At 56.3% G+C, this 26,070-nt stretch overlaps 1 protein-coding gene across 1 annotated transcript; it reads left to right on the forward strand.

The window, feature by feature from the left end:
- The first annotated feature begins 987 nt into the window (after positions 1-987).
- On the forward strand, positions 988-26,070 carry LOC119109775 (uncharacterized). The gene is made up of 3 exons (XM_037233528.1): positions 988-1,353; positions 23,276-23,400; positions 26,045-26,070. The coding sequence occupies exons 1-3, from the start codon at positions 1,169-1,171 to the stop codon at positions 26,068-26,070; spliced, it is 336 nt and encodes a 111-aa protein (XP_037089423.1). The 5' UTR covers positions 988-1,168.

A 26,070-nucleotide genomic window follows, 5' to 3' on the forward strand; every position in this document is an offset into this window, starting at 1 on the left:
ATATTCATTCTGGCTCATGCATACCATGCAGCATTACATGGCTCACATGATGTGCATGAGAAGCAGGCTATGTCGACACTGATCCGGTCGGCTACTTCAAGACCTTGATGCCTCCCGGTTGAGTTCTTCCTCGTTCTCCTCGAGTGATGATAATCAAATTGCAGGCTATCTCGGATTCGCCTTACCCTTGTTCGTTTTTTCCGACCTGGAATGTATAATATTAACAACTTACAAATGGGTTCATAGAGCACATGTAGTGTAAAACCGGCACATACCCATAATTTTCCTCAGGGATCAAATGTTAAATTGTCTTCGAAATGCTGCCAATTCAGACCAAGTCCTACGGAATCGTCCGGTATCTAGTGTAAACCGCTTGACTCAGGGTGCCATGGTCCCCTTGCCTCCTTACTACGTCCCTGGTGTGATTGATGATTTCGTAGACTATTTTGTTATATCTCAACGTATGCTTTTGAAGGAAATTGATTTGCCGATACACATATGAGATACGTTTTAGTTTCTTCTCACTCACGATTTCTTAGAAAGCATTATTATAGGACGCTCGGAATCATAAGAATTGGCCTTTACATTATTTTCACGGTACTGTAGTCTGCACGTATGTGTTACCAGCTATTACCTGCTATTACCTGACGACATATTAGCAAAGTTAGGTCTCCTGCCGTCAGATACGCTGCCAAGATACTATGTAAAATGCGTGACGCCTGTTGAAGGACGAACAAAGCAGCTATTTGATCTGAGTAATTCGATGAGTGACGGGGTGAGACACATTCATTTCGCAGTCCACTCCGCCGCGGGATGTATCTACATAAAGCTTTCAGTGTTCAAACTTTTGTCACCAGCACGCGCCCCGCGTGCGCGCAGAAGCCCGCTGAGCCGGTCTGGGTCGACATTTCGTCCGCCAGATGTCAGCGTGTTCGGCGCGGCGGCGCCGCTGCCGGCAGCGCCTGCCTCCGCAGTGACAGCCGACAGGTCTGGCGGTGCACGCGTGCCCGGGTCCGCCAGCGGCCAGCCCGAGTGTCCAACAGGAAGACTCCGCGGCGGCCGCGTGACCCGAACCCGGCCGACAGGCGCCGGCGGTCCAGGCCGCGGCAAGCTAGGCAGTGAAGCCAGCGCCGCCAGCTGCGCACGCAGCGACCGCCAGCCGGACACCATGTGCGACCTGCACCCCAACTGTGCGTCGGTCTCGATGCTGGAGCAGGCGAACGTGGCGCCGAGCGAGCCGAGCACGGCCCTGCCGCCCGGCCTCATGGCGCTCAGCCACGACGAGTACGCCAAAACGGTGCGCCAGTGCCCGATCGAGCGCTACTACGACGTCAGCGACACGCCCATCTCCATGTGAGTGCCCGGGATCGGGAGCGCCTCGGGTGGGAGCAGGGACGGTGTGGAGACACCTGTGCAGTGCTCGCCCCGGGTGGGACTAAAGTCTTCCGGACGAGCGCTGGCAGCGGCGGCTGGAGCTGGCGACCATACAAATCGGACTGCTTATCTGGGGTTAATGAGCTAATTACTGTTTGTGCGCAGCTTGGTGACCATCCAGACTACTCATCGTTCGGGGATGACGGAACAGGGCCACGCCCTCTCGGACAGGGATTACAATCGCACGATGATGACCCAGTCCGCACACAGTTGATATGTGGCATAGTTTTCCACACGCAGATGAGCAAATGTCCGATTACCTTGTTGCCATAGCAGGCAATCATCGAATGACTTGGATAGCGAAGGAACTTGAAACTAAAGCTCGAGTGCAAACACGCTTAGTCAGAATAAGCGCTAAATCGACTTCACGCGCCTGTGAAAGAAGGGAAAAGTCTAGGCTATCTCGCGGCAGCCCTCCGCTCGCAAAAAAAAAAACAGCCGTCTTCCGTGTTCAGTTCACGAGCTCAAGCTGCCCGACCCGCACAACCAGACAACAGCCATCTGGATCACTTTACCCTGCGTTTAGTCTATGAGACAAACGTGGGAATGACTGATGCACTGCTGGAGCTGTGAGTCACACATCCCATGATTCAGTTCTCATACTCATGGAATGTTCTCGGTAGTGTTCGCCGCTCAGCTGCTCAGCCACTCGTGTGCGCCGTCAAGTCTCCGGCATGTTTTCAGGAGACTGCACTCTTTCATTCTTTGCATGCCAATTCATGCACGCCTCAGCAGCATCGAATAACATTTCAAAAGAGAAATGTAATGATGCAGTCAACCAACCGCCAGTGATTTATGATTATTTACGAGTAGTCGTGCGGATACCCATGCACGTGAAGAAATGACGTCCTCGTACGTACGACGTACGTCCTCGCTATCGTACAGTTAGCCAAACAGTTAAGACAAGAAGGTGCTCAGTAGCCATAGCTCCGGGTCAGCCGTATGTCAGGCACTAAACTCTGTACGGGACCAGACATAACGAGCACGTCATCCCCGCACCTCGACTCGAGAAGTTTGCTCACGATACCGTCTCACGCGGCATGAGATAGGGTGGCCAGTAACAGAAGAGGCCGGTGCAACATGTCATTTATGGACTCACGACATTAACACATTGTCACTGGTTTCTCTGCTGAAATAACAAGACTCTTTCAACCACGCCTCTCATCTTATTGGAGGCAAGGAATGGCCAGTCACCACGCAGGTCGTCATGCCTACCGCCAGTGATACCTCAGGCGCCACCAGAACAACGGCTTAGATGGTAGCTAAGTACTTTAGTTTTCCACCGAGATGCAGCAAAGCAACGCACATTTCTGATTCAAGCATGCTTAGGTTATTTCTGTCCCAGCACTCCCAGAACGACACCGAGGCGCCAGAACCCATCATCATGTCTGCATCAGGCCTCCGGGGCCGCCCACTGCATCGGGCCTCCGGGGTCGCCCACTGCATCAGGCCTCCGGGGCCGCCCACTGCATCCTACCTCGCTTCTGCAGAGCTTAACTAGGTCTGCTGTTGCTGAGGTCCGACCGAATTCCCGAAGACGGCGTGTGCACACCGCAGGAGGAAGACAACTAGCGATTGACAACGTGTAGTAGTACATGACGCCAGTAGTGTCACATCCGCAGAGCTGACCTGACCTTCGTGACGCCAACGGGGTTATCAACGAGATACACTTTATTTGCAATGCAATTTGCTAGTTTGGGTGCTGTTGGGTAAACTAGGGCGGATGCGAAATCGAGGAGGCAGTGTGACAAGCGTATATGAAAAGGCCGAAGAGGCAGTGCGAGAGTCACTGCGTCATTTCACGCCGCTAACTGGGGCGGATGTGAAGCCGAGGAGGTAGAGCGGCAGTCACTGCGTCAGTCGCGTCGTCGCCGCCCAGCCGGTGGCATGCCCGCCGCCGCCGCCGGGCAGGGCGGCGACGGCGCACCGGGCGGCCTGAGCAGCCGGTCACGCACGCGGCGCGCCCCGGCCCGCCAGACGGCCACGCATGCTGAGAGCTGGCAGGCCGGTCAGGCCAGTCACGCAGCTCCAAGTGGGCCCGACCCGCCGGCACGGGTCTTTTGCCGCCGCCGCCGGCCAGTGCTCGTTTAGTACCGCTCCTGCGGCCCTCCCGGCAGCGACGCTCGGTGGCGCGCCCGGTTATGGCGCCGATGAAATATGTACCGGGTTCAGTTTGCGTCCGCTTTCGTGGCAGGGGTCCGGACGATCTGTCTGTTTTCATCTTGGCTGGCCTCCAACGCTTCGCGAGGGTTTTAAGGATGACCTTCAGAAGTTCAAATCCGTAACATAGTGAAACAACATTAATGAATGGAAGGCTAGATAAGCCCTCAGTGGGAGCGTATAAAGAGCAGTTGATTTTATATCCTCTAAGATATACTAGCGTGTAAAATATTTTAACTGAATATTATCACCACATGTCATCTTATGAAAACCGACGTGATATGAGTTCTAAAAACAAGTGTTCTGGTTGGACATTTTGGAAAAACCATTAACATAACAATCTTGCCTGTTGTTTAAAGTGGCAATCGCAGCTAAATATTACAATTTTGACGCAGAAATTCCAAAACACTTTCGAAAGTCTCGAACCCACACCCGTCGAATTGAAAAGCAAACTTTGGAACGCTGAGCTGCAGCGTCCTAAAAATCGAAAGATCTTCTATAGTATTTATTTTGTAAGTTCATTCCATTGGTTTGCAAGAGGACTCTGATTTCAGAGCGCTTGCTGAGTAGAGATTGTTGCGTGCACTCTGATCCCCCAAGTTTGGTCGGTACCGTTAAGTAAATGGTTCTGCCTCCAGACTTTTTGCCAGACAGGACTGCCTAGGTGATGGCGTGCTATGCAGTTCGACGACACGGCAGCACCGTGCTGGGTTCATCCTCTCTGGCGAGTTGCCAGCTGACCTCTTTATATGTCAGTCGTTCCAAACAACCCGGCCGCAGTGAGACTTGCACCCAGCGCCGCTGTCTTACGAGTTCAGCGTCTTTTCCGCAGAACACTGAAGCGGCTAGTCATCCGGCAGCGGCGGACCTCACCTTTGCTGCATCCTGTAGACCAGCAACTTTGAAGCGGCTTGCATTACATGCATGTTAAGTGCATCGTTTTTCACAGGACACTCTCACCTCTGGTTTTACACCTTACCACCATGCCACAAACTGGCGGGCTGCTGTGGAGTCCACTTGGGGCGACGCTGGGTCTGAAAGGCTGCTGTGGAGTCCGTTTGGAGCGTCGCTGGGTCTGACGGGCTGCTGTGGAGTCAACGGAGCGACGCCAGGTCTGGCGGGCCGCTGTGGAGTCCACTTGGGGCGACGCTGGGTCTGACGGGCTGCTGTGAAGTCCACTCGGAGCGACACTGGGTCTGGCGGGCCGCTGTGGAGTCCACTTGGGCGACGCTGGGTCTGACGGGCTGCTGTGAAGTCCACTTGGAGCGACGCTGAGTCTGACGGGCCGCTGTGGAGTCCACTTGGGCGACGCTAGATCTGGCGGGCTGCTGTGATGTCCACTCGGAGCGACGCTGGGTCTGACGGGCCGCCGTGGAGTCCACTTGGAGCGACGCTGGGTCTGGCAGATTGCTGTCGGCAGCCAGCTAGAGTCCGCCCGGGCCGACAAACTCGCGATCTGCTTCTGGGCAGCGGCTTGTACAATGCACGCTGGCTACCCGATGGCTGTATTCTCTGGCTTTGCATTCGATTTAAGAAGTATTACACTGTATGTTTCACGAGGCAATCGCATCAGAACGTTTTCATTGCATCCCATCTTCCGGCTGTACAGCAGCCGGGCGTGTAAAATATTTCACTTCGGCACGCCAAAGCCAGCTTCCGTTCTAAGCCAGAGATTTGGGCGGGCCCCGCCAGTTCCGGCCCACAACAACATAGCGGTTCACACCCAAGCGGCTAGTCAGCTAGGAATGCAACTTGCTTGATACGACACGTGTCAAAGCGCACCTATTCATGGACATCATGAATGCACCATGTCGTCGCGAATGTGCCCAGCTTCTGAGAGAGCTCGGCCTGTATACAGTTAAGCAGCCAATTATGTTTGACATTTTTGTTCCATGGTCTGACAGAGGCGCTAAAGGAATTCAAAAAGCATGCCTGGGATGGGCTTAAAAACAGTTACGAGCAGACCAGGATTGTCGCTTTTTTGCATTAACACCTGTCCTGAAATACTGGTTTTCTACCTCACCGACGTGGATTTAATGGGGTGATGACTCAGATGTCTGTAATGTTTCAGCAGAAGCGCCACGATTCCCTGAGCTCAGCACAGTAATCTCAGGAATGGGCGGATCTCAACGCCAGCCGACCCGGTCTCCGGACGCTCGATCGCCTGACAAAGGTCATTAAGAAATCTATGTGCCCCATGCTCGGCGAATTACGAATCGCGACGGCGGCGGGTTTATCGCGCCTGAGTGCCAGAACACGCCGCTCCCGCCGTCGGGGCGTGACCCACCCCTGATTGAGGGAACCCGGGGACGCGTGATGGGGTGTTCGCATGACGCGACCGTACGGACGTGGGACCACATCAGCTTAGCTGGCTGTCCGAGCGCGGAGCTTCCTGTCGCAAGAGACAGTTTAAATAGCACGCCTTCTTTATATCATGAAAAGCACTCATACCACCACTTCCTTATTTTTGCCCTACATCGGTGGCGTTCCCCACGTACGCGCAGCCGAGCTAGCATGAGTTTTGCGCCGGCGGTGACCTCCGTACTGCCGGGGCGCCCCCAAGCCCGCCACGGGGGGTGGCGCCGGCAGGGGTCGTGCCCTCTGGCGCGCGCGTCGCCGGCGCGACCCTGCGCCACCTTATATGGGTCAGTCGGGACGGCGGCAGCCACGCCGGGACCGAGCTGGGCAGGGTCAGGCCTGTGAGCAGCCGGCCCGGCCTCGGCCACCGAGGGGCCGCGGCCACCGTCACGGGACCCGCGGTCGCGGCTCTCACCAGGTGACCTGTGAGCAGCCGGCCCGGCCTCGGCCACCGAGGGGCCGCAGCCACCGTCACGGGACCCGCGGTCGCGGCTCTCACCAGATGACCCGGGAGCAGGCGCCGGGGAAGTAGAGTATCACAGGGGGAACCAGTGTGGCCGCAGGGGATCCCAGGGGTCAGACGTCAGACTGAGCTGCTGTGAGCGGTGAGGGACCTGGACCTCAATCGGCAGACTCGGTGTCTGTCAATTTGAGTCTGGGGGACCGTTAACTTCAGACAAGAGGAGTACGAGCGTCAGCATGAGCTCCAGTTCTCAGACACGGTGGCTGTGGGACATGCCAGGGTAGGTGGTCGTGGTGCTCGCCATTGGAGCCGACTGAGGGACTGAGGGCTGTGGGGCCTGGCTGGAGGGCCGCGCTGGAGGTCAGCGGGCGTCACTCTGTCGGCCCGACTGCCAGCCGTAGATGAGCGGACAGACGCCCGAGATGGATGTGTCCCGGCTGGCGTCTTGCGCCCACCCAGCGCTTATATAAGCGGCGGATGAGTGGTGCGCGCGGCCGCAGCAGCGAGGAGTCCCCGCCAAGCGCACGGAGGTCTGAGAACATGGGAGGCAGTGAAGTGCAGAAAGGCGCCACTCGAAACTATAAACATGACGGATATGATCCATTCGTGGAAGGCGGGGGGGGGGGGGGGGGGGGGGGGGGTTGATCTAAGGGATATGCGCCGATTTAATCCCAAGAGGCTGAAGATATAGGTAATGTTTCTTCATTTCTTGTGAGAGGCAGCTCGGTACATCTGATAAGCATTCATCACTCGATTAGTCTCAAAGAAGTCAAAGAACGTTCAGAAAAACCTTGCAGACACCTAGCAACAGCGGACGGGAATTGCCAGATGATCGCGAAATAAAACACCGCACGTTCTCACCACACAGTGTTTCGATTGCTGTCATACGGGCCTGCAACCTACTTTCAGCCAATCAGCCGCAAAACATGTTACCGACACGTCTGATCCGTTAGCCAGTTAACAAAACATGTTCACGACACGCCTGATCCTAAAGTCAGTCAACAAAACATCTTAACGACACGTCTGATCCGTTAGCCGGTTAACAAAACATGTTCACGACACGCCTGATCCGTTAGGCAGTCAACAAAACATCTTAACGACACGTCTGATCCGTTAGCCAGTTAACAAAACATGTTTACGACACGCCTGATCCGTTAGGCAGTCAACAAACCATCTTAACGACACGTCTGATCCGTTAGCCAGTTAACAAAACATGTTCACGACACGCCTGATCTGTTAGGCAGTCAACAAAGCACGTCGGTGCCAACAGACCGCCAGCTTTCCTTTAAGTCGTTTAAGTCCACGGCTGCCACCCTGTACATCCGACCCCTCACGGTGTCACTGACACCAAGCTTACTAACACGGCCGACCTTGAGACATGTGCAGCAACGTCATCGTCATCGTCATCGTCATCATTATCCAGAGAGGCTTGAGCAAGACAACGCTCGAAACATATGCATCTCGGTACCTCTCCCGTGCTGCCGACGGCGTTGACACGTGCTAGGTGGCCTGACTCGCGGTCAAGCTCGTCACCAAGGCGGGGGAGTAGGTGGGTGGGGGGGGGAGGGGGGGGCACGTCACAACGACACCAGTGATCCGCTACGTGCCGACGCCCGCCATGATCGCGCATCGGTCGTGACGGGGGAGTGGGTGGGTGAGGGGAGGGGGGGGGGGGGGGCACGTCACAACGACACCAGTGATCCGCTACGTGCCGACGCCCGCCATGATCGCGCATCGGCCGTGACGCGCGTGACCTCCGCCCCGCGTGATTCGTCACGAGCTTGAGACAGCCGTAAACAGGCACGTGGCGGTGGCTGGACAGCCGCGGCACAGCATCAAACAAGGAAGCAAGGCGCCGCGCAGGTCATGGAGTGGAGAGCGCTCCATTCAATTGTGTGCCGGCCGATTTGGGTTTCCCTTTGTACGTTTATGCGCGGGAATGATGTATGAGGCTATCAGTTAGGCTGCGTGCCTTTCCTGATGACAGATCAGATTGGTGGCTGACCAGAAAAATCGAACAGCATTTGCAAATACGAATGTAAAAAAACCTGCCACTGCGGTGATAGCATACAGGGACCAGTGGTCAGGCATCTGCATTACAATGCCAATCTCGAGGGCACTCCGTGCAGTTATAATAATTGCTGCCATTTTGAATAGCATCATACTTATGCTGATTTTTATGATGATAATGACTGCCTACGTAGTAGTAATGGTTACATACCGATAACCGTTCGCGCACTTACGATTAGGTACGAAAACGATGCAAGCGCTACAGCTTATTGTTGTGCACGCATGTAACTGATCGGTTTTTTATGCCGTGGCCTTGCGCGCCAAGGCACGCCCAGCGAGTGGCATTCATGTCCAGACTTCAGGAGTGCGTTTGCCGCTAATTGTGCCACTTACTCCGCTTCGATTACCCCGGGTGCACCTCAGTACATGTGCTGCCAGATAGAGCTACGGTGGTGATGCCGATGCCACTTACTCCGCTTCGATTACCCCGGGTGCACCTCAGTAATGTGCTGCCAGATAGAGCTACGGTGGTGATGCCGATGCCACTTACTCCCGCTTCGATTACCCCGGGTGCACCTCAGTACATGTGCTGCCAGATAGAGCTACGGTGGTGATGCCGATGCCACTTACTCCGCTTCGATTACCCCGGGTGCACCTCAGTACATGTGCTGCCAGATAGAGCTACGGTGGTGATGCCGATGCCACTTACTCCGCTTCGATTACCCCGGGTGCACCTCAGTACATGTGCTGCCAGATAGAGCTACGGTGGTGATGCCGATGCCACTTACTCCGCTTCGATTACCCCGGGTGCACCTCAGTACATGTGCTGCCAGATAGAGCTACGGTGGTGATGCCGATGCCACTTACTCCGCTTCGATTACCCCAGGTGCACCTCAGCACATGTGCTGCCAGATAGAGCTACGGTGGTGATGCCGATGCCACTGTTTGGTCATGGGAGCATGCCTGTGCAGGCAGGTGGATGGATCGGTGGTACCAAACATCCATCTTTGGATTGGGCGAGCTGTCGCAAAACTCACGTCATTATCTCTTCTCTCAGTTACGATGTCTTGCAACCAAACAATGGTCCCTGTGAAACGTTTGCAATGATTTAAAGTTTGGGTCATTAGGCTCGTCAGCTGATCAATGTTCTCGCGATGTTTATCAGCTGGAAGATCGCTATCTGCGGTGAAGATGTTACGGTCGTGACTCCAGACGTGTGTTCTATTACGAGCCGTCTGACTCATGGGGAGCACGCGATGTTATCCACGGCCTCCTGAGTCATCTGTCGGGTCGAAGCTGCCCGTCAGGTGGGCGTCGACAAGATGTGGTCACCGGGCAGACTGCCGTGGCTGCATGGCCAGGCGGCTATACATTCACCTGGTGGCTCCAGCCAGCGGGATTATTGAGCCCACCTCTGTGCAAACTGACGCATGTAATAGCTCTTTTGTTCAGCATAATAAACGATGCATTAGCGAATGCACTGTGTTGCATTTATCAGAACGCTCGGCCTTCCGGCGATCCGCCCAGTTTGCCCGAAATGGCGATCTTACACCCGGGAATCATGGACGTGCTATCTGATTGTAGTGCTGATTGAAGAAACCCCACATGCCACAAAAGGGGCGGCGACTTAACTGCGCTTTGTTCTACGCAGCGCGCAACATCACGCCTGCATTTATTATGCAGCCACGTGCAGCGTATAGCCCTCTCACATTGAGTCGCCACAGAGTATCAGTCTACCGCATGACACGCCCTTGTACCCTCTTCGTTCGCCATGCCCTCCTCGCCATCGCCCGTTGACAGCTGCGATCCCCGAGCGTAGAGCGTCGGCGCACTGCATGACGTCATTTGTCTCACGTCTATCCCGTAGCGATGCGGTCAACCGACGCCGACGCATTTCACGGGCACTATGGTGCGGAAAACGGGTGGGGCTGGGAGCGTCTGATGACGTCAGCTAACATGGAACATGAAGAAGCAAGGGCACTGGATACTGGGGATACACCAACGGACCCCAGCCTGGCAACCAGATTTCAAAGGCGGTGTCGGAAAATGAAGTCTGAAATCGGTGACTGATGCGTAGTTCACACCACAGTCAGCCTCTATCCCGAGACACGCATGGTTCACGCCGCCGCTCAGGCTTGCGCGGAGGTGCGGATGCGCAGGCGCCAGCCAGCCGTGCTGACCAGCCTTGCGTGCGACGCCTCGGCGATGGCGCCGTTTTGCCCGCGGCACAGCCGTCACCGCTGCCCGTGCCCGTCTCTGAGTCACCGCCCGCCGCGGGACGTCACACGCCAGATGCCAGATGCCTGAGAGGCGCCCAGACACCGCCAAACACCGCCGGAGGCTGCCAGACACCATCAGAGACTGCTAGACACCGCCTGACACCACCGGAGGCGCCCAGACATCGCCAAACACCGCCGGAGGCTGTCAGACACCATCAGAGGCTGCTAGACACCGCCTGACACCACCGGAGGCGCCCAGACACCGCCAAAAGCTGCCATACACTGCAAGACACCGCCAGACCCCGCCGGAGGTTACCAGACACCGCCAGAGGCTGCTAGAGATTGTCAGACACCACCAGATGTCGCCAGCTGTCGCCAGTGGTTACCAGACCTCAGGTTGTGCAGCTTTACCAGGCGCGTCCCAGGACGCCGGATGTGTTGGAACAAAACTGGACACTGCGTGGCGCCAACCGGTGCAAATCGGGCGCAGCCACTTTGTGTTTGACTGGATGGGACTTGCTCACGAACGGTTTCCGACTCCCAGAGCGTGAGTCACGTGAAATTTTGAATCATACAATGACAGTGACTCACACGGCACGTCAGCCAGCCGCCCGCCCATGGCAGTCAAAACACGAATTACCACTCACTGCCTCGAGAACCGACAGAGGGCGTAGTACTCGCTAGCAGGTGTAAAGACAGGCCTTCTTTCAATCGAACAACCTACCGGATTTCTCATGCATACAAGGCTGGACTAGTCACCAGAAACATCAGTGCAACAGGCAGGCACATTTCTCGAAGGCGGCAACACTGTTTCTTCAGCGGTCAGAGCCCGCAGGCAGTTACGCCAGAAAGGTCGCTCCATTTCTGACGCAGCCGCTTCAAGCCGTGGCTGAATGCTCAGGCAGAATAGTCCGCCTCGCCCGTAAGGGGTGACGCTGTGGGCCGCGGGTGGGTGTTGACGCCGTGGGCCGCGGTTGAGCGGTGACGCCGTAGGCCGCGGGTGAACGGTGCCACTGTTGGCCGCGGATGAGAGGTGACGCTGTGGGCCGTGGGTGAGCGGCGGTGCGGTGGGCCGCGGGTGAGCCGTGATGCTGTGGGCCGCGGGTGAGAGATGACGCCGTGGGTCGCGAGTGAGCCGCGACACTGGGGCGCGGGTGAACCGTGACACTGTGGGCCGCGGGTGAGACGAGGTGCTGTGGGCCGCTGGTGAGTCCGTGACACTGTGAGTCGCGGGCGAGCGGCGACGTTGTGGGCCGAGGGTGAGTGGTGACGTTGTGGGCTGCGGGTGGGCGGTCACGCTGTGGGTCGCGAGTGAGCCGTGCCGCTGGACCACTCCGCAGCGATAGCCCTGATGTCACCACTCTTCAGTCGTACCCACCACGTCTGGTCGGGGCAACACAGATACCACTTGGGCTCGGCACTGAGTGATGCCATGGGCGGATCAAGACATGGTAGGCAAATTACTTCTAGAATGTACTCGAACTTTGTTCAGTCCATAAACCTCAAAGTGATTGGATGCTTCTGCTAAATTATCTATGCCTTGGTGGTGTAAGGGTGACTCATGCCACTTCTGATTATTTTTAGCATCTCGCAGCAAGTTCAAAACACCACGTCCACAATCATGACACACAGTGCAACTAAAGAATATGTTGAAAAACCGAAACGCGGCTGTTAAAACCTCGCTCAACCCGCTTGCACACTATTTCGCTATTTAAGGACAAATCTGCGTTCACCTAGCTAAACGAATGATCTCGCGATCGCGACTGACAGCGTGCCGGGGACGCAGACAAAATGGTCCAGGACACGAATCTGACTGCCGATTTCATCAGCTTCGCGAAAGCTGTCTTTCGAGATCGCGACGCTGACTCCCCTCATGAATCAGTTAAGCTGACCGTGTCACTACTCGGCTTAGCCGGCGGTGTCACTACTCGGCCAGGCCGGCAGTGTCACTATCCGGCCAGGCCGGCGGTGTCACTACTCGGCCAGACCGGCAGTGTCACTATCCGGCCAGGCCGGCAGTGTCACTACCTGGCCAGGCCGGCGGTGACACTACTCGGCTTAACCGGCGGTGTCACTACCCGATCCAGCAGACGGTGTCACTACCTGGTCCAGCAGGCGTTGTCACTACCCGATCCAACAGGCAGCGTCACTACCCGATCCAGCAGACGGTGTCACTACCTGGTCCAGCGGACAGTGTCACCACCCGGCCAGGCCGAAAAATGCGACACCCGCGACACGCGGGCCGTGCCCTGCCCGTCACCGATCTCCCAGGACTGCCGGTGTCGATACGGGCCCGCCGCGGTGCCTGGCCATGAACGGCGGGGGTCGCCCGAACGGCACCAGTGACGGCTGGCCGCGGCTGAGGTGCCGGTGTCATGTGTCGTCTCCACCGCCGCGGTCGGCGCCGGGACGCCGGGCCGCGCTGCCGCCACAGGCCTGGCGGCACCAGGCATCAGGCGCAACAGCTCCCTCACCCGCTCAACAGGCTCTAGCGGTAAACGTCCTCTGTAACGGGGAGATCGCTGCGTCCTTTGCACGCCTGTCGCCGCCCCAGACCAGTGGCAAATGCGCCGCTTGCAGCTGAAGGTCCTGTCAGAGTCCTTTGGGTTCCTGGGGGCCTTCGAATGGCGCCTGTTGAGTAATTCGTGTGGACTGTCCAGACACTAGTGCGCATCAGCCATGGGGCGAGGTACGGCGCTGCCTTCTGCCCTTGTTTAGAGGCGCCACAACGGCGCTGCGCTCGATCCCATTTCCCCTCAATCATACTGACGCATCTGGTCACGTGACCAGGCGATGCAAGCTCTGCGTAGTTGCCGCGCGTGCAAGGCACACGAGTCATGTGACGCCTCCACGTGCCGCGCGATGCGCAGTTTTGTGCTCTTATGACGTCATCGGTTCAGCCAGCGACCGTAGATGGTGCTGCCCCTGTTCGCTAATCGGTGCTGCCGTTATGCCCCTCTCTCGGCAGGCATTAATCGCGAGGAGGTGATGCAAGGGAAGTGATTTGGCGCCAGCCTTGGCGGCCTTTCCGGCTGGGGCGGGGGCGCCTGCGCCGCCTCGGTCACGTGCCTGACACTGCCCTTGGAGCGGCGCGCGGCGCGAGCGTGTCGCGGAACTCCCCTGTTTGTCGGCACTCGGCCGCCCACGCGGCGGTAGCTGCCGCGCTGCTGACTGCCGCCGCCTGCCGGACCGCCAATTTTCCACTTAAATATCGATCGGGTGGAGCTGATCGCTGCCTAAAGTGGCCGGAGCAGTGTCCGAGGATTCAGTCTGTTTGGGAGAGAGACCATGCTCCCGGAGGCGATGCTGTCGAAGGTGATGTTGTCTGACCGCTGAAGGCGCGCGCCGATTGTGACGTCGCTGTTTCGGTGACGCGCGGTACATCGTAATGTTCACATCGAACCAGACGCGGCGTGCCACGAGGCTTGGCGTAACAGGCATCTGGTGCGTCGAAAAGCCTGCAGAGGGGTACCATGACAACTGGTGCTTCCGGTGGTTTGTCTGCTCTGTAGATGCGACTCGAATTCTGCCAAATATTGCCTTCCGAGTGAAGTATATTTTGTCCACTGAGACGTTGCTGTGCGCTGTTTGCTGTCTGATGACGGGACTGCTAGCATTAGTTCATGAACCATGCGCCTCCCGTACATCACCAGCACGTCACCAAAGCTGTGGTGATTGGAATCGAATGGTAGTTGGACATTTATATGACGGGTGGTTGCGCCGGTGCTCCGGCTAGTGACTTAGTCGGTTGGTGACAGACTCGGCTGGTCGGTGACTCAGCCGGTGGTCCACCGCCGGCTATACCTAGAGCTCGGCCAGTGACATGGACGCAGGACCACTCCCAACCTAAAGCGGCCGTCTGTACGGGGATTCGTTACTGGTTGGGTAGTTTATCTGGTAGCTGGTGCTGCTGGCGGCTCGGCCGCCTGTGTAGTGATTGTATCGATCGCTGTTTCGACCGGGCTGGCGGCTCGTCGGCCGAGCCACCAGCGACCCTTCAGACACCTTTCTCCATGGTTCGGCCGCCGTTTGACCGGCGGCTTGGTCACCAGCCCCCGCGGTGGTGCAGCCTCTGGCTTAGTCGCTGCGTGCCAGCGGGTCTGCTGGCTGGTGGGGCGGCGACCGGCCGCCGCCGGTCCCGGCAGGGCGTTGGCTGGTCGAGTGGGCGACGCGTGGGCAGACGGAGCCGGTCCGGTGGCCGGAGGGGAGCTGGGACGACCCGCCGCGCCGCTCACCGCACCGCCCCCAGCCGCCGCTTGCCCAACACACGCCGTGACCTGATGGACCAGCGTGTGTTCACGCCGTGACCTGACAGACCAGCGTGTGTTCACGCCGTGACCTGATGGACCAGCGTGTGTTCAGGCCGCCACGCATGCATACCCGCAGAAGACAACGGCGGTAACGGACTCCGCAGGGAAGGGAACGCAGCGACTGACGCGCCTTGAGGCTCCCCGCAACACAAAAGTCTGAAACCCGAGTCCTTCATTGGCTGGGTGAATTCGTATGGACTCATATGTAACTGAATCTTAGTATCAGGCTGTTTTAGGTAGATATTCGGTGAGTACTTCTGGTCTGGCTACGCTCGAAACGTTGACAAATGTGTGATAAGGGCTTCAAAAAACTTCGCAAATTGTTCATTTGGCATCACTGGTTTGTTCACATCGCGTTCGCTATCAGCATCTGGAGAATGTTGAGTCTTGGTGAAAGCTTTCTTAGTGAATTTCATAAAATATATATCCGAAGTTACGGCAAATGGTAAGTAGTTGTGCTGATGGCAGATGGCCGGATAACAGTGGGTGAAGTTGATTAGGAATGGAAAGCGCACCGGTTGGGCCAGGAGTCTACTGGTTGCAGGTAAATTGGGCAAATTTAATCCTACCCGTGATTATTTCTAACTGATCGACTGGTCCCATATACAGATGCCACACGGATGGAACCTTGTTAAATTCAGGAGTAATCAGACAGCTATTTTCAAAGAGCATTAGCCTTTATTTTTTCTGCGCTAGGTTTTGGGAAGGCAGGTTTTCCATCAGTGGGAGAGAGGGGCGAGGGGACACCGACGTAAACAGCAGAGCTCCCGCTCTATTACTGCCGCTGTTTTTTTAACAACAAACAAAACACAAACCATCTAAACATACATCTGAAATTCGTTTGGCGTAGGTCAGCCGTGCTTCCAATAAATCAGAGGTAGCTCCCAACAATATCAGGACTCCCGGACAGTAAAACAAAGGACTTACAAGACCTAGTTTCATTTGTTTTCTTTTCATGCCAGATTGTCCTTATCAAACCGCGGTGGACTGTCCGGTTCTGTTTGTAATCTCGCTTGTGTACTCATTATCGTCCGAAGGAAGGCTAACCTTGCTCGTCCTACCATCTAGTAATTAATTTTACGTTCATTTATCAATTAAGGCGGGCAGTTTCTTCCGAGTGATAGGCCAAACAGGGCTTCCAGTGTCAAGACTTTCATCACAGGCAATCGTGAACTGTCGGAAATTAGCATCCGCCTCGAGATGACAGGGGAACAAAGCTCACTAACATTACGCGATCAAACCCACGTCTCAGATAGAGGCCAGCGGTGGTAGGCAAGTCATGCTCTGTGGCGATGTCCTTCAGTAGAGTGCAGTATTAAGGCCACCAGCCACTCGAAAGCATGAAAAAAACTGTTTCCTGGAAGGAAAATCAATGGGCATAAGCGCCTATGACGTTCACAATGGAAGTACCATCGATGTCGACGCCTGCTACGTGCCTCCCTCGCAGAACTCTTGCACTGTCGGGTGGTGGTCGCAGAACCTTTGCACTATCGGGTGGTGGTTGCCGTAGTTGAGAATGTCGCTGACGAAGTACTTCTCTAAAGTGACCACCATGTTAGTCATGCCTCAACACATCACGTAATGTATTGAAGTCAAACGATTTCCTTACATTGAAAGCCTCCCATTTTTACATTTTTCGCTATCTACCACCGACGTTCTGTGTTACTGCTGACTGTTTCTACCAAAGCACCGCACTGAAGTGATCTAGAAGTATCGTAGAATAAGTGATCTAATACTCCCCACAAAAGGTGTCCTGTGACTTAAACATGCACTTAATTTATTTGCAATGACATAGTTGGTCACGGTTTCTTCCAGGACGGTGCAGGTTTTTTCCAAGCACGGAGCCACGATGGTAATTCTTTTTAGCTGTCATTCGCCTGCGCACCAGGCGATCGGTTTTATAACCGTCACCGGGACTTGCCCCCAAACCTTTTCTGTGCGAAATGATCTGCCGGATCATATGGTCGACCATCTGCGGCGACCACAGACAAAAAACCATAATGTGCAAACGTCGTTCAGCTTATCATCAACTTAGCTGGCAACGAAATAGCCAAGGCTCGTTTTCGTGAGTCACCGAGATCATTTGTCAACGCCATCGCCATATGCAACAATGGAACTGACTTATCTTGTACACCATGCAAAGAAAGTTTTTCCTATTGAGATTTACGAAATCGTTAAGTTGCAGTCGAAGGGAGGACCAGAAAATAGCACATTACGGGAATACGGCTTTTGTGTCGTTAGACCTTTATGGCGTACTCAGCTACTGAGGCGAGCCTGCCTTTCACCCTGGCAGGAAGGGCGGGCACGTGGAAAATCGAATCTCGTACCTCTGGCCTCTCAGTGCGAATGCGTTCTAAGCTTCCTCTAAGCTACCTCTTAGGTTTAAGTTGTCAGGTTAGGTCTTAACGCCAGGAGATCTAAACGACCTGTTATGCCACTTGACATTTACCAAATTGATAACCGTTTAGCATCATTAGTAAGTGCAACGCGAAGCGATACATGATCCTCATCGTATCGGTAGTCGTTATTCAGAGGCCTGCACGTTTAAAACAATGCGTAAGTTAACATAGGTACGCAACACATCTTCACTGAGCTGATGTAAGTGAGATAGATTGTAAGTGAGAAGGAAATCTCGCTACGACCATGAACCCCCCCCCCCTTCTTTTCTTTCTTTCTCTCATCCCACCAACCCTCTCTCCTCTTTCTCTCTCTTTGTCTTTCTTTCCCTGCACCTTGTCCCACCTTCCATCACCCTTTCTCTCTTTCTTTCTCTCTCTCTCTCCCTCTCTCTCTCTCTCTCTCTCTCTCTCTCTCTCTCTCTCTCTCTCTCTCTCTCTTCTCCATCCCCTTTTTCCCCGTGTCCCTCTCTCCCTCTTGCCCTCCATTCACCGAGTGTTGCTGAGGGCCAGGAGGCGAGTCATCTGTGGGCGAGGGCGCGTCATTAGTGTCCGTGCTGCCAGCTGGATGGCCGTCGCAGTGGGCGGAGAGGCGTGAGGCCGGCGTCACAAAGTGGCGCATCATTCTGCCGACCGCCGCACCTTCAGACGGCCAACTCGCAAGCTTGCCGAGACCGATCCTGAGTAGCGTGGCCGAGATATGGTGGTGCTATCGAATACGTATATCTTGCTGCTTGTATACCCGGCCACGCAAAAGCGCCTATATAGGTAAACCCTGCTGTGCACCTAATCTACATGGTACCTGTAATTCAATGTATGTTGCGCATGGCTTCATGCCAATTTCTGTTATCGCTGTGTTTTGCTGCATATAACTTAGCGAGTATCATGCGAGCTAGTTAGCCGGACATCAGTAGCTATACCAGCATGCAAGGAAGCCTTTATTCACGTCACAATTTTGGAATAAGCTGTTCAAAGACTCCCGAGTCGCAATAAGACACCAAACCTTGGTGGTTACATTCTATTGCTCACACTACCTTTTAAAGCCGCTGTTTGGCGTGTATTCACAGGACAGGGTCTTGAACAGGCCTGCTTACCAATCAAAGCAGCAATTCTTACCTCCCCCGTCAAATATGCCATTTTACACCCACAAGCACATCTTCAGCTTAGCCGCGAAGGTGGCGTCAGTGTGTTAAGGACGCTGAATGAACTCTCTTAATTCACTATAAGAGGATTCAAGGATTGAGTGGCGTCGCCATGCGCAGGACATCGTCTCCCGCGGCTCCAGTTTAGGAGAGGAGTGCGGACGGAGGAGAGGTGGCACGAGCCGGGCGCGCTCCGCTCCAAACAAGGAGCTCAGATTTAAAACCTCATATGTCTGTGTCAATTGGGTAACGGTCTCCAGAGCGCCGGCGGACGTAGCCTCGTTACCGCAGACGGAGCGCGCTTCTGGGCCGGCCAGCCGCACCCGAGCGTCAGGCGCCAGACAACCAGCGCAGGCACACACGGAGCGCGCTTCTGGGCCGGCCAGCCGCGCCCGAGCGTCAGGCGCCAGACTACCAGCGCAGGCACACACGATGCTCAGCTGAGAAGCCACCACTGTTTTCATTGGAGGTGGGAGGGACCACTGCCACATTGACCATGCCGTAATGCTAGCCGTGCTGACCGCTTGTTGTCTCTGGCTCCGGACCATGGGCGCGGTGCAGAGAGTAAGGGGGGATGGCGCAGTGAGTGAGGAGGACGGGATGCGGAGTGAGGGGGATGGGGCGGAGAATGAGGGGGATGGTGCAGTGAGTGAGGGGAACAGGACGCAGAGCGAGGGGGCGGGGCGCAGTGTCAGGGGTACGGGGTAGGGGTGGTGGGGCGTCACACGAGCGACGACACCGTCGGCCACCGGCGCGGCCGGACCAGAACCCCGCCGTGTGTTAATGGGCACCGGACCGCTGCGGCCGATCCATCGCCCAGTGCCGGCCGATTATTGCCCAACCGGTGTCGGCTCGCCGGATTGATGTGCGCGATCCGCAGCTGTCGACACGCCTGACCGGCCCGCTGGAAAGCTGTTCTTTCTTCTTTGACGTTCTTTCCAGCTGGGGCATGCATAATCGAGCGGCGATTGTGGAAATGGCGGCCCTGTTGCCAGGCGGTGATGGGCGATGGTGTTTTGCCATAGAAAAATCAAGTGTCCGTGGAAAGTGTTGACATGTATTAACAATACGCCTTCGAGATGGTTCAAAACCCAATGGTGGCGATGGAATGTATAATGGAGACGCGAATACAGCTGCTCAGAGGGAGAGAGAAGAGGAGAGAGAGAGAGGGAGAGAGAAAGGGATAGAGAGGGGAGAGAGCGAGGGAGAGAGGGGAGAGGGACAGAGGGGAGAGAGAAAGAGAGAGAAAAAAGAAAGGGAGAGATAGAGGGAGAGAAAGGGAGAGAGAGGGAGAGGGAGAGAGAGAGAGGGAGAGTGAGAGGCAAAGAAAATGTGTCACACCAATTTGGTCTCATGAGCTCAAAACTGTCAAGTTTAAGCTCTCAAAAATTGCATGGCCTGCATTTACTATCACAATCCGCCAGATTCCCTGCAACAAGCAGCAGCAGCAGCAGTAGCAGCAGCAGCGGTGGCAGCAGCAGCGCCAAGCGTGACGGTCACATGGCCATTGCATTAGCATTACTGTCCGCCCACGTCCCATGCACTCCCTCGATGTGCCTCGACTGCTTCATGCGTAGGGGGGCGTTGATCGGTGTTGATGCGGCCGCCCTTTTATGGCTGCCGGATCCTCAGACGCCCAGGACGCCGGGGTCCAGCGTACAGTGACGTCACCAGCCCGTTATAGGAGCGCAGAAGGTGGCCTGGTGTGCTGGCCTCTATTGGCGGAACCTGGCGCATGCCATCAGCGCACGTGGGGCAAGCGAGGCTCGCATTAGACTGCAGGGGGCGATCGGCTCCCAGAACTCTTAGTTAGAATATGGAAGACACACGGAACACTTCCTAGACGAAAGAGAACGTTCCAACCGGCACACCGAAGGCAGAGGGAAGGGTTGGAGGGGGAGGCAAATACGTTCCCCAAGGTGATAAAAGATAGGATCTATCTCTCTAGATCTAGATTTAATATAATCGATGTTGGAAACTCCTCCTACAATGCGATGACTTTGTGGGCCTTTGGCAAACCTGTTCACTTTCGAGGGCAGGTAATCTTCTAAAGTGACTTCGTTACAGAAAAATCAAAGGGACTCGTTAGCGAGCCCTCAGCGGGCCGGATCCCTTTGCGTCACGCTGGAGGCGCGGGAGGGCCGGCTGACAGTATCGGTCTGATCCGGCCCCGGCGGACCTGGAGCACTCTCAGCGACGGCGCCCGATCCACGCCGGAATCCGGCGACGCCGCCTGGGATTGGCGGCAGCCGCGGACCTTGAGCCCTAAAATATGCCGTATCGACTGCCTGTTTAAACATTCGATGAGTCATTTGGAGGCGGCCAGTGGGCGCGCGCGCCGCCGCCTCCGTTCGAAACCGACCGCCCCGGCATTGTCCCCATTGATATTCATACGCCACCCTTCCCAGTGGGCCGGGCTCAGCGCGAACCCTGACCGGCTCCAGGCGGGCCGCGCGCAACTGGAACAATGAGGAGGCCCCTGCTGGCCGAGCGCAGATCTGACGGTCGCCGCAGCCTCTCCGCCCGTCCCCTCCGCTTCCGGGTCCCTGGGTGGTGCTACACACCCAAACCCGCTCTGGCAGTCACCGCTGTTGGATTAGCCGGTACTTGTGTCGCCAGGTTGTGTGACGTTGATGTCTCCGGCGCTCTTCGCTCCTCGGAATGACTTTTTGGTTATGCTTTTGTTGAGTGGAGTGAAGTGGGGCGACGGTTGGCCAATAACTGTATGTGCCAACGCGTTGACAACCGGTGGTTCCACCGTTGCAGACGCATATGCTTCTCAAAATCTGGCGAAGTGGTGTGGATGTTATCTGGCAAGTTTGAAAGTTGGGGAGAGCGAAGCTAAGAGGTGGGACATAGGTGAAGGTAGAGACAGTGATATGATGGAAATAGAGGGACGAGTGGAAACAGACAAGGCGCAGAGAGATGAGAGAGAGGAGAGAGAGAGAGAGAGAGAGAGAGAGAGGAGAGAGAGATAGAGAGAGAGGAAGAGAGAGGAGAGAGAGAGAGAGATAGAGAGAGAGAGAGAGAGAAGGGAGAGAGAGAGAGAGAGAGAGAGAGAAGAGAGAGAGAGAGAGAGAGAGAGAGAGAGAGAGAGAAGATAGAGAGAGAGAGAGAGAGAGGAGAGAGAGAGAAGAGAGAGAGAGAGAGAGAGGAGAGAGAGAGAGAGAGGAGAGAGAGAGAGAGAGAGACCGGTCAGATTTGCAAGGCCAATTAGATTGTGCGTCGCGTGCAAGCGAAGACGATACAAAATATGCGAGGCACGAACCAGCGCAATGTTATTGATGCGTGAAGTAACGAGCCACTGAAATGCAGTTTCATCCAAATGTTTCTTTCACAAATGATTTAAGTTTTAGCAGGCTCAGTAAAACGGAGGTAAATAGTGCTTCTACGTCACCAGGCGTGAATAAGTCATGCATAGTTTCAAGCTTTCTCGATGCGAATTCCGGTCGATGCGCAGACCTAATTGGAATTTTTCAAAGACGACGCAGCCGAACGTGTTTGCACTTACAAGTGAATAATAATGAAGGCACAGTGCGCGGGAGATGAAGAACGTTCCGAGAGAAGTCTAGCGTCCCACGTGGGTGATTAAAGGTATTATAAACCACCCTGAATTCTTTCGTATGACCTTTTTCATGCCAGTAATAGCAACGCTTTTACGTTTCCTTGAACTGCAAGTGAACCTCGCCGTTTGTCATTGTCGCAGCGAGAATGAGATGGACTGCGGCTGTGGATGTGTATTTGCCACTGGGGGCTTATCCATGGCAGCGGGTTTAGTCGGATGTCCGTATTGTTTTTCCTTTGGTAATGTTGGCTGACATGGTATCGCCCTAACTGACATAACCCGAGCCGGACATCCGGTAAACTACGATCTAACACATATGCCATCATTTTCCAAATATCTGAATGTGCCCCAGCCCATAGACTGTCTGCCCTCAGCAAAACGGATCTGTACTTAATTGATGTAGTTTGCTGTTATACAAACCGTCAGCTAATGAGAACGCACAATAGACGAGGATGACGTCACGAGGGCTTCTAAGGCACAACATCGTCTCCAAACGGGCACGCCAGCAGTGGCTTTTGTTACAAGGTGCCGGGTCTCGCACCACGCAGGCTTCTGCTGTCGTCAAGCCGACTTCAGGGCATGACCTTCCGGTGACCTCTGCGGTGACCTCTTGAAGATTGTCTGCGACTGGCCGGCGCCATTGAGATGGACCTGTGGCGAATCGGATTTCACTGCGCGCCTAAACGAGTGCTTTTGGTATAACGGATGACAGATTGGCGGCGCGGCGCCGTCGCCTTCGCGTGGTAACATGATCGTGTTTATGTTGGGTGCGCTTAGAAAGCGAGCATTTCCTGCATGAAATTAGGCTATCACGGAATCATATATCATATCAGTGATGATATATATTACAAATCTATGCGAATAGCTCTTCATGTGACTATCGCATGAGCTTATGCTCCGCCTCCTACAAAGAAATGTGCAGCCTTCTACGCTGCTTGATAGCGCAAGAATCCGCTTCGCAACTCATGCGATACTGCGCACAAATAACCGACACAGGACACATTTTTAATCATGACATATTTAAGACTACGCTTGCCGTGCTATCATGCCGCCAGAGCTGGGTAGTCCGCGCAGCATCGCGGCGGCCGGATCAAGCGGGTACCAGACACTAGACACTTGTGCAATGTGTATGGCCCTGGTCAATGGCGGCGGCCGGCGAGCAATGCCGCCAACCAGCTGACTGCAGCTCGTCCTGCCGGCGGCTGTTCTCCTCTGCAGCCCCGGCCACCATCAGTCACGCGGCCAGCGCTTACACGGCCTAACCTCGGCAATGAATCAGCGCGGCCGGCGCGCCCATGGGACGGACTCCCACCGGCACGCGTTGAGAGGCTCACCTGGAAACGGTGAGAGGCTCACCTGGTCACGGTGAGAGGCTCCCACCTGATCACGGTGAGAGACTCACCGGCACACGGTGAGAGGCTCACCGGGATACGGTGAGAGGCTCACCTGGTCACGGTGAGAGGCTCCCACCGACACACGGTGAGAGGCTCACCAGGATACGGTGAGAGGCTCACCTGGTCACGGTGAGAGGCTCCCACCTGCTCACGGTGAGAGGCTCACCGGCACACGGTGAGTGGCTCACCTGGATACGGTGAGAGGCTCACCTGGTCACGGTAAGAGGCTCCCACCTGCTCACGGTGAGAGGCTCACCGGCACACGGTGAGAGGCTCCCACCGGCACACGGTGAGAGGCTCACCTGGACACGGTGAGAGGCTCACCTGGTTACGGTGAGAGGCTCACTGGGGCATGGTGAGAGACTCAGCTGGACATTGCGAGAGGATCACAGGGACACAGTGAGAAGCCCACCGGGGCACGGTGAGCGGCTCCCCGGGACCCTGCGTGATCGTCGACGGACATCGCTGGAATATCACCGCGATGCAAACGTAAATTGCGGGAATGTGCGCCGAGGCACGACTGCAGACCACGGACCGAACGTATCCCAGAACAGCGAGAGAATCCTTTCACGGAACGCAGAGCAAAGCTGCTCCGAGGCGCCGGATGAGAGCACCCAGCACCTGACCGGCCGGTGCTGCTGACTTGCCCGGAGCCACGACACCCAGCTGTCACCCAGCACCTGACCGGCCGGAGCTGCTGACTTGCCCAGAGCCACGGCACCCAGCTGTCACCCAGCGCCTGACCGGCCGGAGCTGCTGACTTGCCCGGAGCCACGTCATCCAGCTGTCACCCAGCGCCTGACCGGCCGGAGCTGCTGACTTGCCCGGAGCCACGTCACCCAGTTCTCACCCAGCACCTGACCGGCCGGAGCTGCTGACTTGCCCGGAGCCACGGCACCCAGCTGTCACCCAGCGCCTGACCGGCCGGTGCTGCTGACTTGCCCAAGAAGACACGGCACCCAGCTGTCACCCAGGCCTGACCGGGCCGGAGCTGCTGACTGCCCAGAGCCACGGCATCCGGCGCTCACACAGCACCTGACCGGCGGTTGCTGCTGACTTGCCCAGAGCCACGGCACCTAGCTGACACCCAGCGCCTGACCGGCCGGAGCTGCTGACTTGCCCGGAGCCCACGTCACCCAGTTCTCACCCAGCACACAGTATCATGCATCCATCCCCGAGAGTCGCCGCTCTGGCCGCGGATGCTGGGCTGCCAGCTCGCCGGGCGGGCTGGTGACGGGCCTCTCGGCTGGCAACGGTCGGCGCACCGGCTGGTCACCCTTCCCTGTCAGGCACCGTTAGCGGTCCCGGCGCCCACCGTTCTGAGTACGCAGCGGCCGGACAGGCGACTGGTTCGGCGGTGGATGACGTCAGCCGGCGGGGGTCTCACCGTAGGGGGGGGGGGGGGAGGCGGGGGCCTGAAAACGGGAGACCCGAGAAATACAGCCCGTGGTTACACTGAGGCTGGGAAGACATGCCATCGCAGTGACGCGTACCGAACAATGGTTTTATATATTTCGTCATTTTACGGCACGAAGACCTTACACGGCACCATACCATGTCAGCTAGTTCCGCAGTTTGCAACTTATGTCGCTCACATGCACGAAAAAAGGAAAAGGAGGAAGGGCAGAGTGGAGCGGGGAGGTACACGACACAAGCCAGCGCCCGGGCCAGCACATCGCCGTGCCAAGTCTCCCCTCCCCCCCCCCCCCCCCACGACATGCGCCCCGTCAGTCGGCGATCGTACGACCGAAAAACCGACCGTTTGCAAGAGTTATGGGCCCATTGTTGCTCTGATGACGCGCGTTATTAGCTGTGCCAACAGCGCCGGTGGGCGATGAGGGCACCGATCCGTGGCCGATCGTCCAGTGGACCGGCCGCCGCGTGGGCCAACAGGAACGACCAATGGACCGGCCGCCACGTGGGCCAACAGGAACGACCAATGGACCGGCCGCCACGTGGGCCAACAGAAACGGCCAACGGACCGGCCGCCACGTGGGCCAACAGGAACGACCAATGGACCGACCGCCACGTAGGCCAACAGCAACGAGCTGCGATGCCAACGGCTGAACGTTGAGAACCTAGTCAGCTGAGCTCCTGCTGAGGTGGAAAACGCGGGGTAAAATGGGACATATTTCGGCTGACGAGGTGGAGTGAGCAACACCAGTCTGGACTGGAGCGCTTGTCCGACAACGGGTGGTAACAAGAACTGCTTGGTAATGCCTTTTGTAACCCCAACCTCTACCGCATTTATGCAACACTTCTTGGCGTCCAAACATGTACTCACGCCATGGTCCTCATGTCAATTCATGCAATGCATAATGCTGATGGTGGCTCTCATGCATTTTTATTGCTATAAACAAAAGGACCACAGGTCCCTTATCAACAGCGTTGCGAAGCGGCGCCCTTGGGGACGCGGTGCCCCGCGAGCTACTCCCGGCGTTGAGAGCGCGCCGGGGGCTAGCTCGCTTCCGCAGCGTCGGTGCTGGCTCGCTTCCGCAGCGTGACGTGAGATGCCCGCCGGCGACGGCCGGTGCGCCTCCAGAGCGAGGTGAGCCCGCTCATGAGCCGTCTGCGCTGCTCTGCCCCGCCACAGCCACCGGCTCGACCGGCTCGCTCTGA

Source organism: Pollicipes pollicipes, unplaced genomic scaffold, assembly GCF_011947565.3.
Source record: "Pollicipes pollicipes isolate AB1234 unplaced genomic scaffold, Ppol_2.1 Scaffold_7231;HRSCAF=8579_pilon_pilon_pilon, whole genome shotgun sequence".
NCBI lineage: Eukaryota > Metazoa > Arthropoda > Thecostraca > Pollicipedomorpha > Pollicipedidae > Pollicipes > Pollicipes pollicipes.

Coding starts and splice junctions, on each gene's coding strand:
- LOC119109775 (XM_037233528.1), top strand. CDS start 1,169: ATGTGCGACCTGCACCCCAACTGTGCGTCGGTCTCGATGCTGGAGCAG. Junction 1,354..23,275: donor AGCGACACGCCCATCTCCAT/GTGAGTGCCCGG, acceptor TCTCCTCTGCAG/CCCCGGCCACCATCAGTCAC. Junction 23,401..26,044: donor GAGAGGCTCACCTGGAAACG/GTGAGAGGCTCA, acceptor GCCCCGCCACAG/CCACCGGCTCGACCGGCTCG.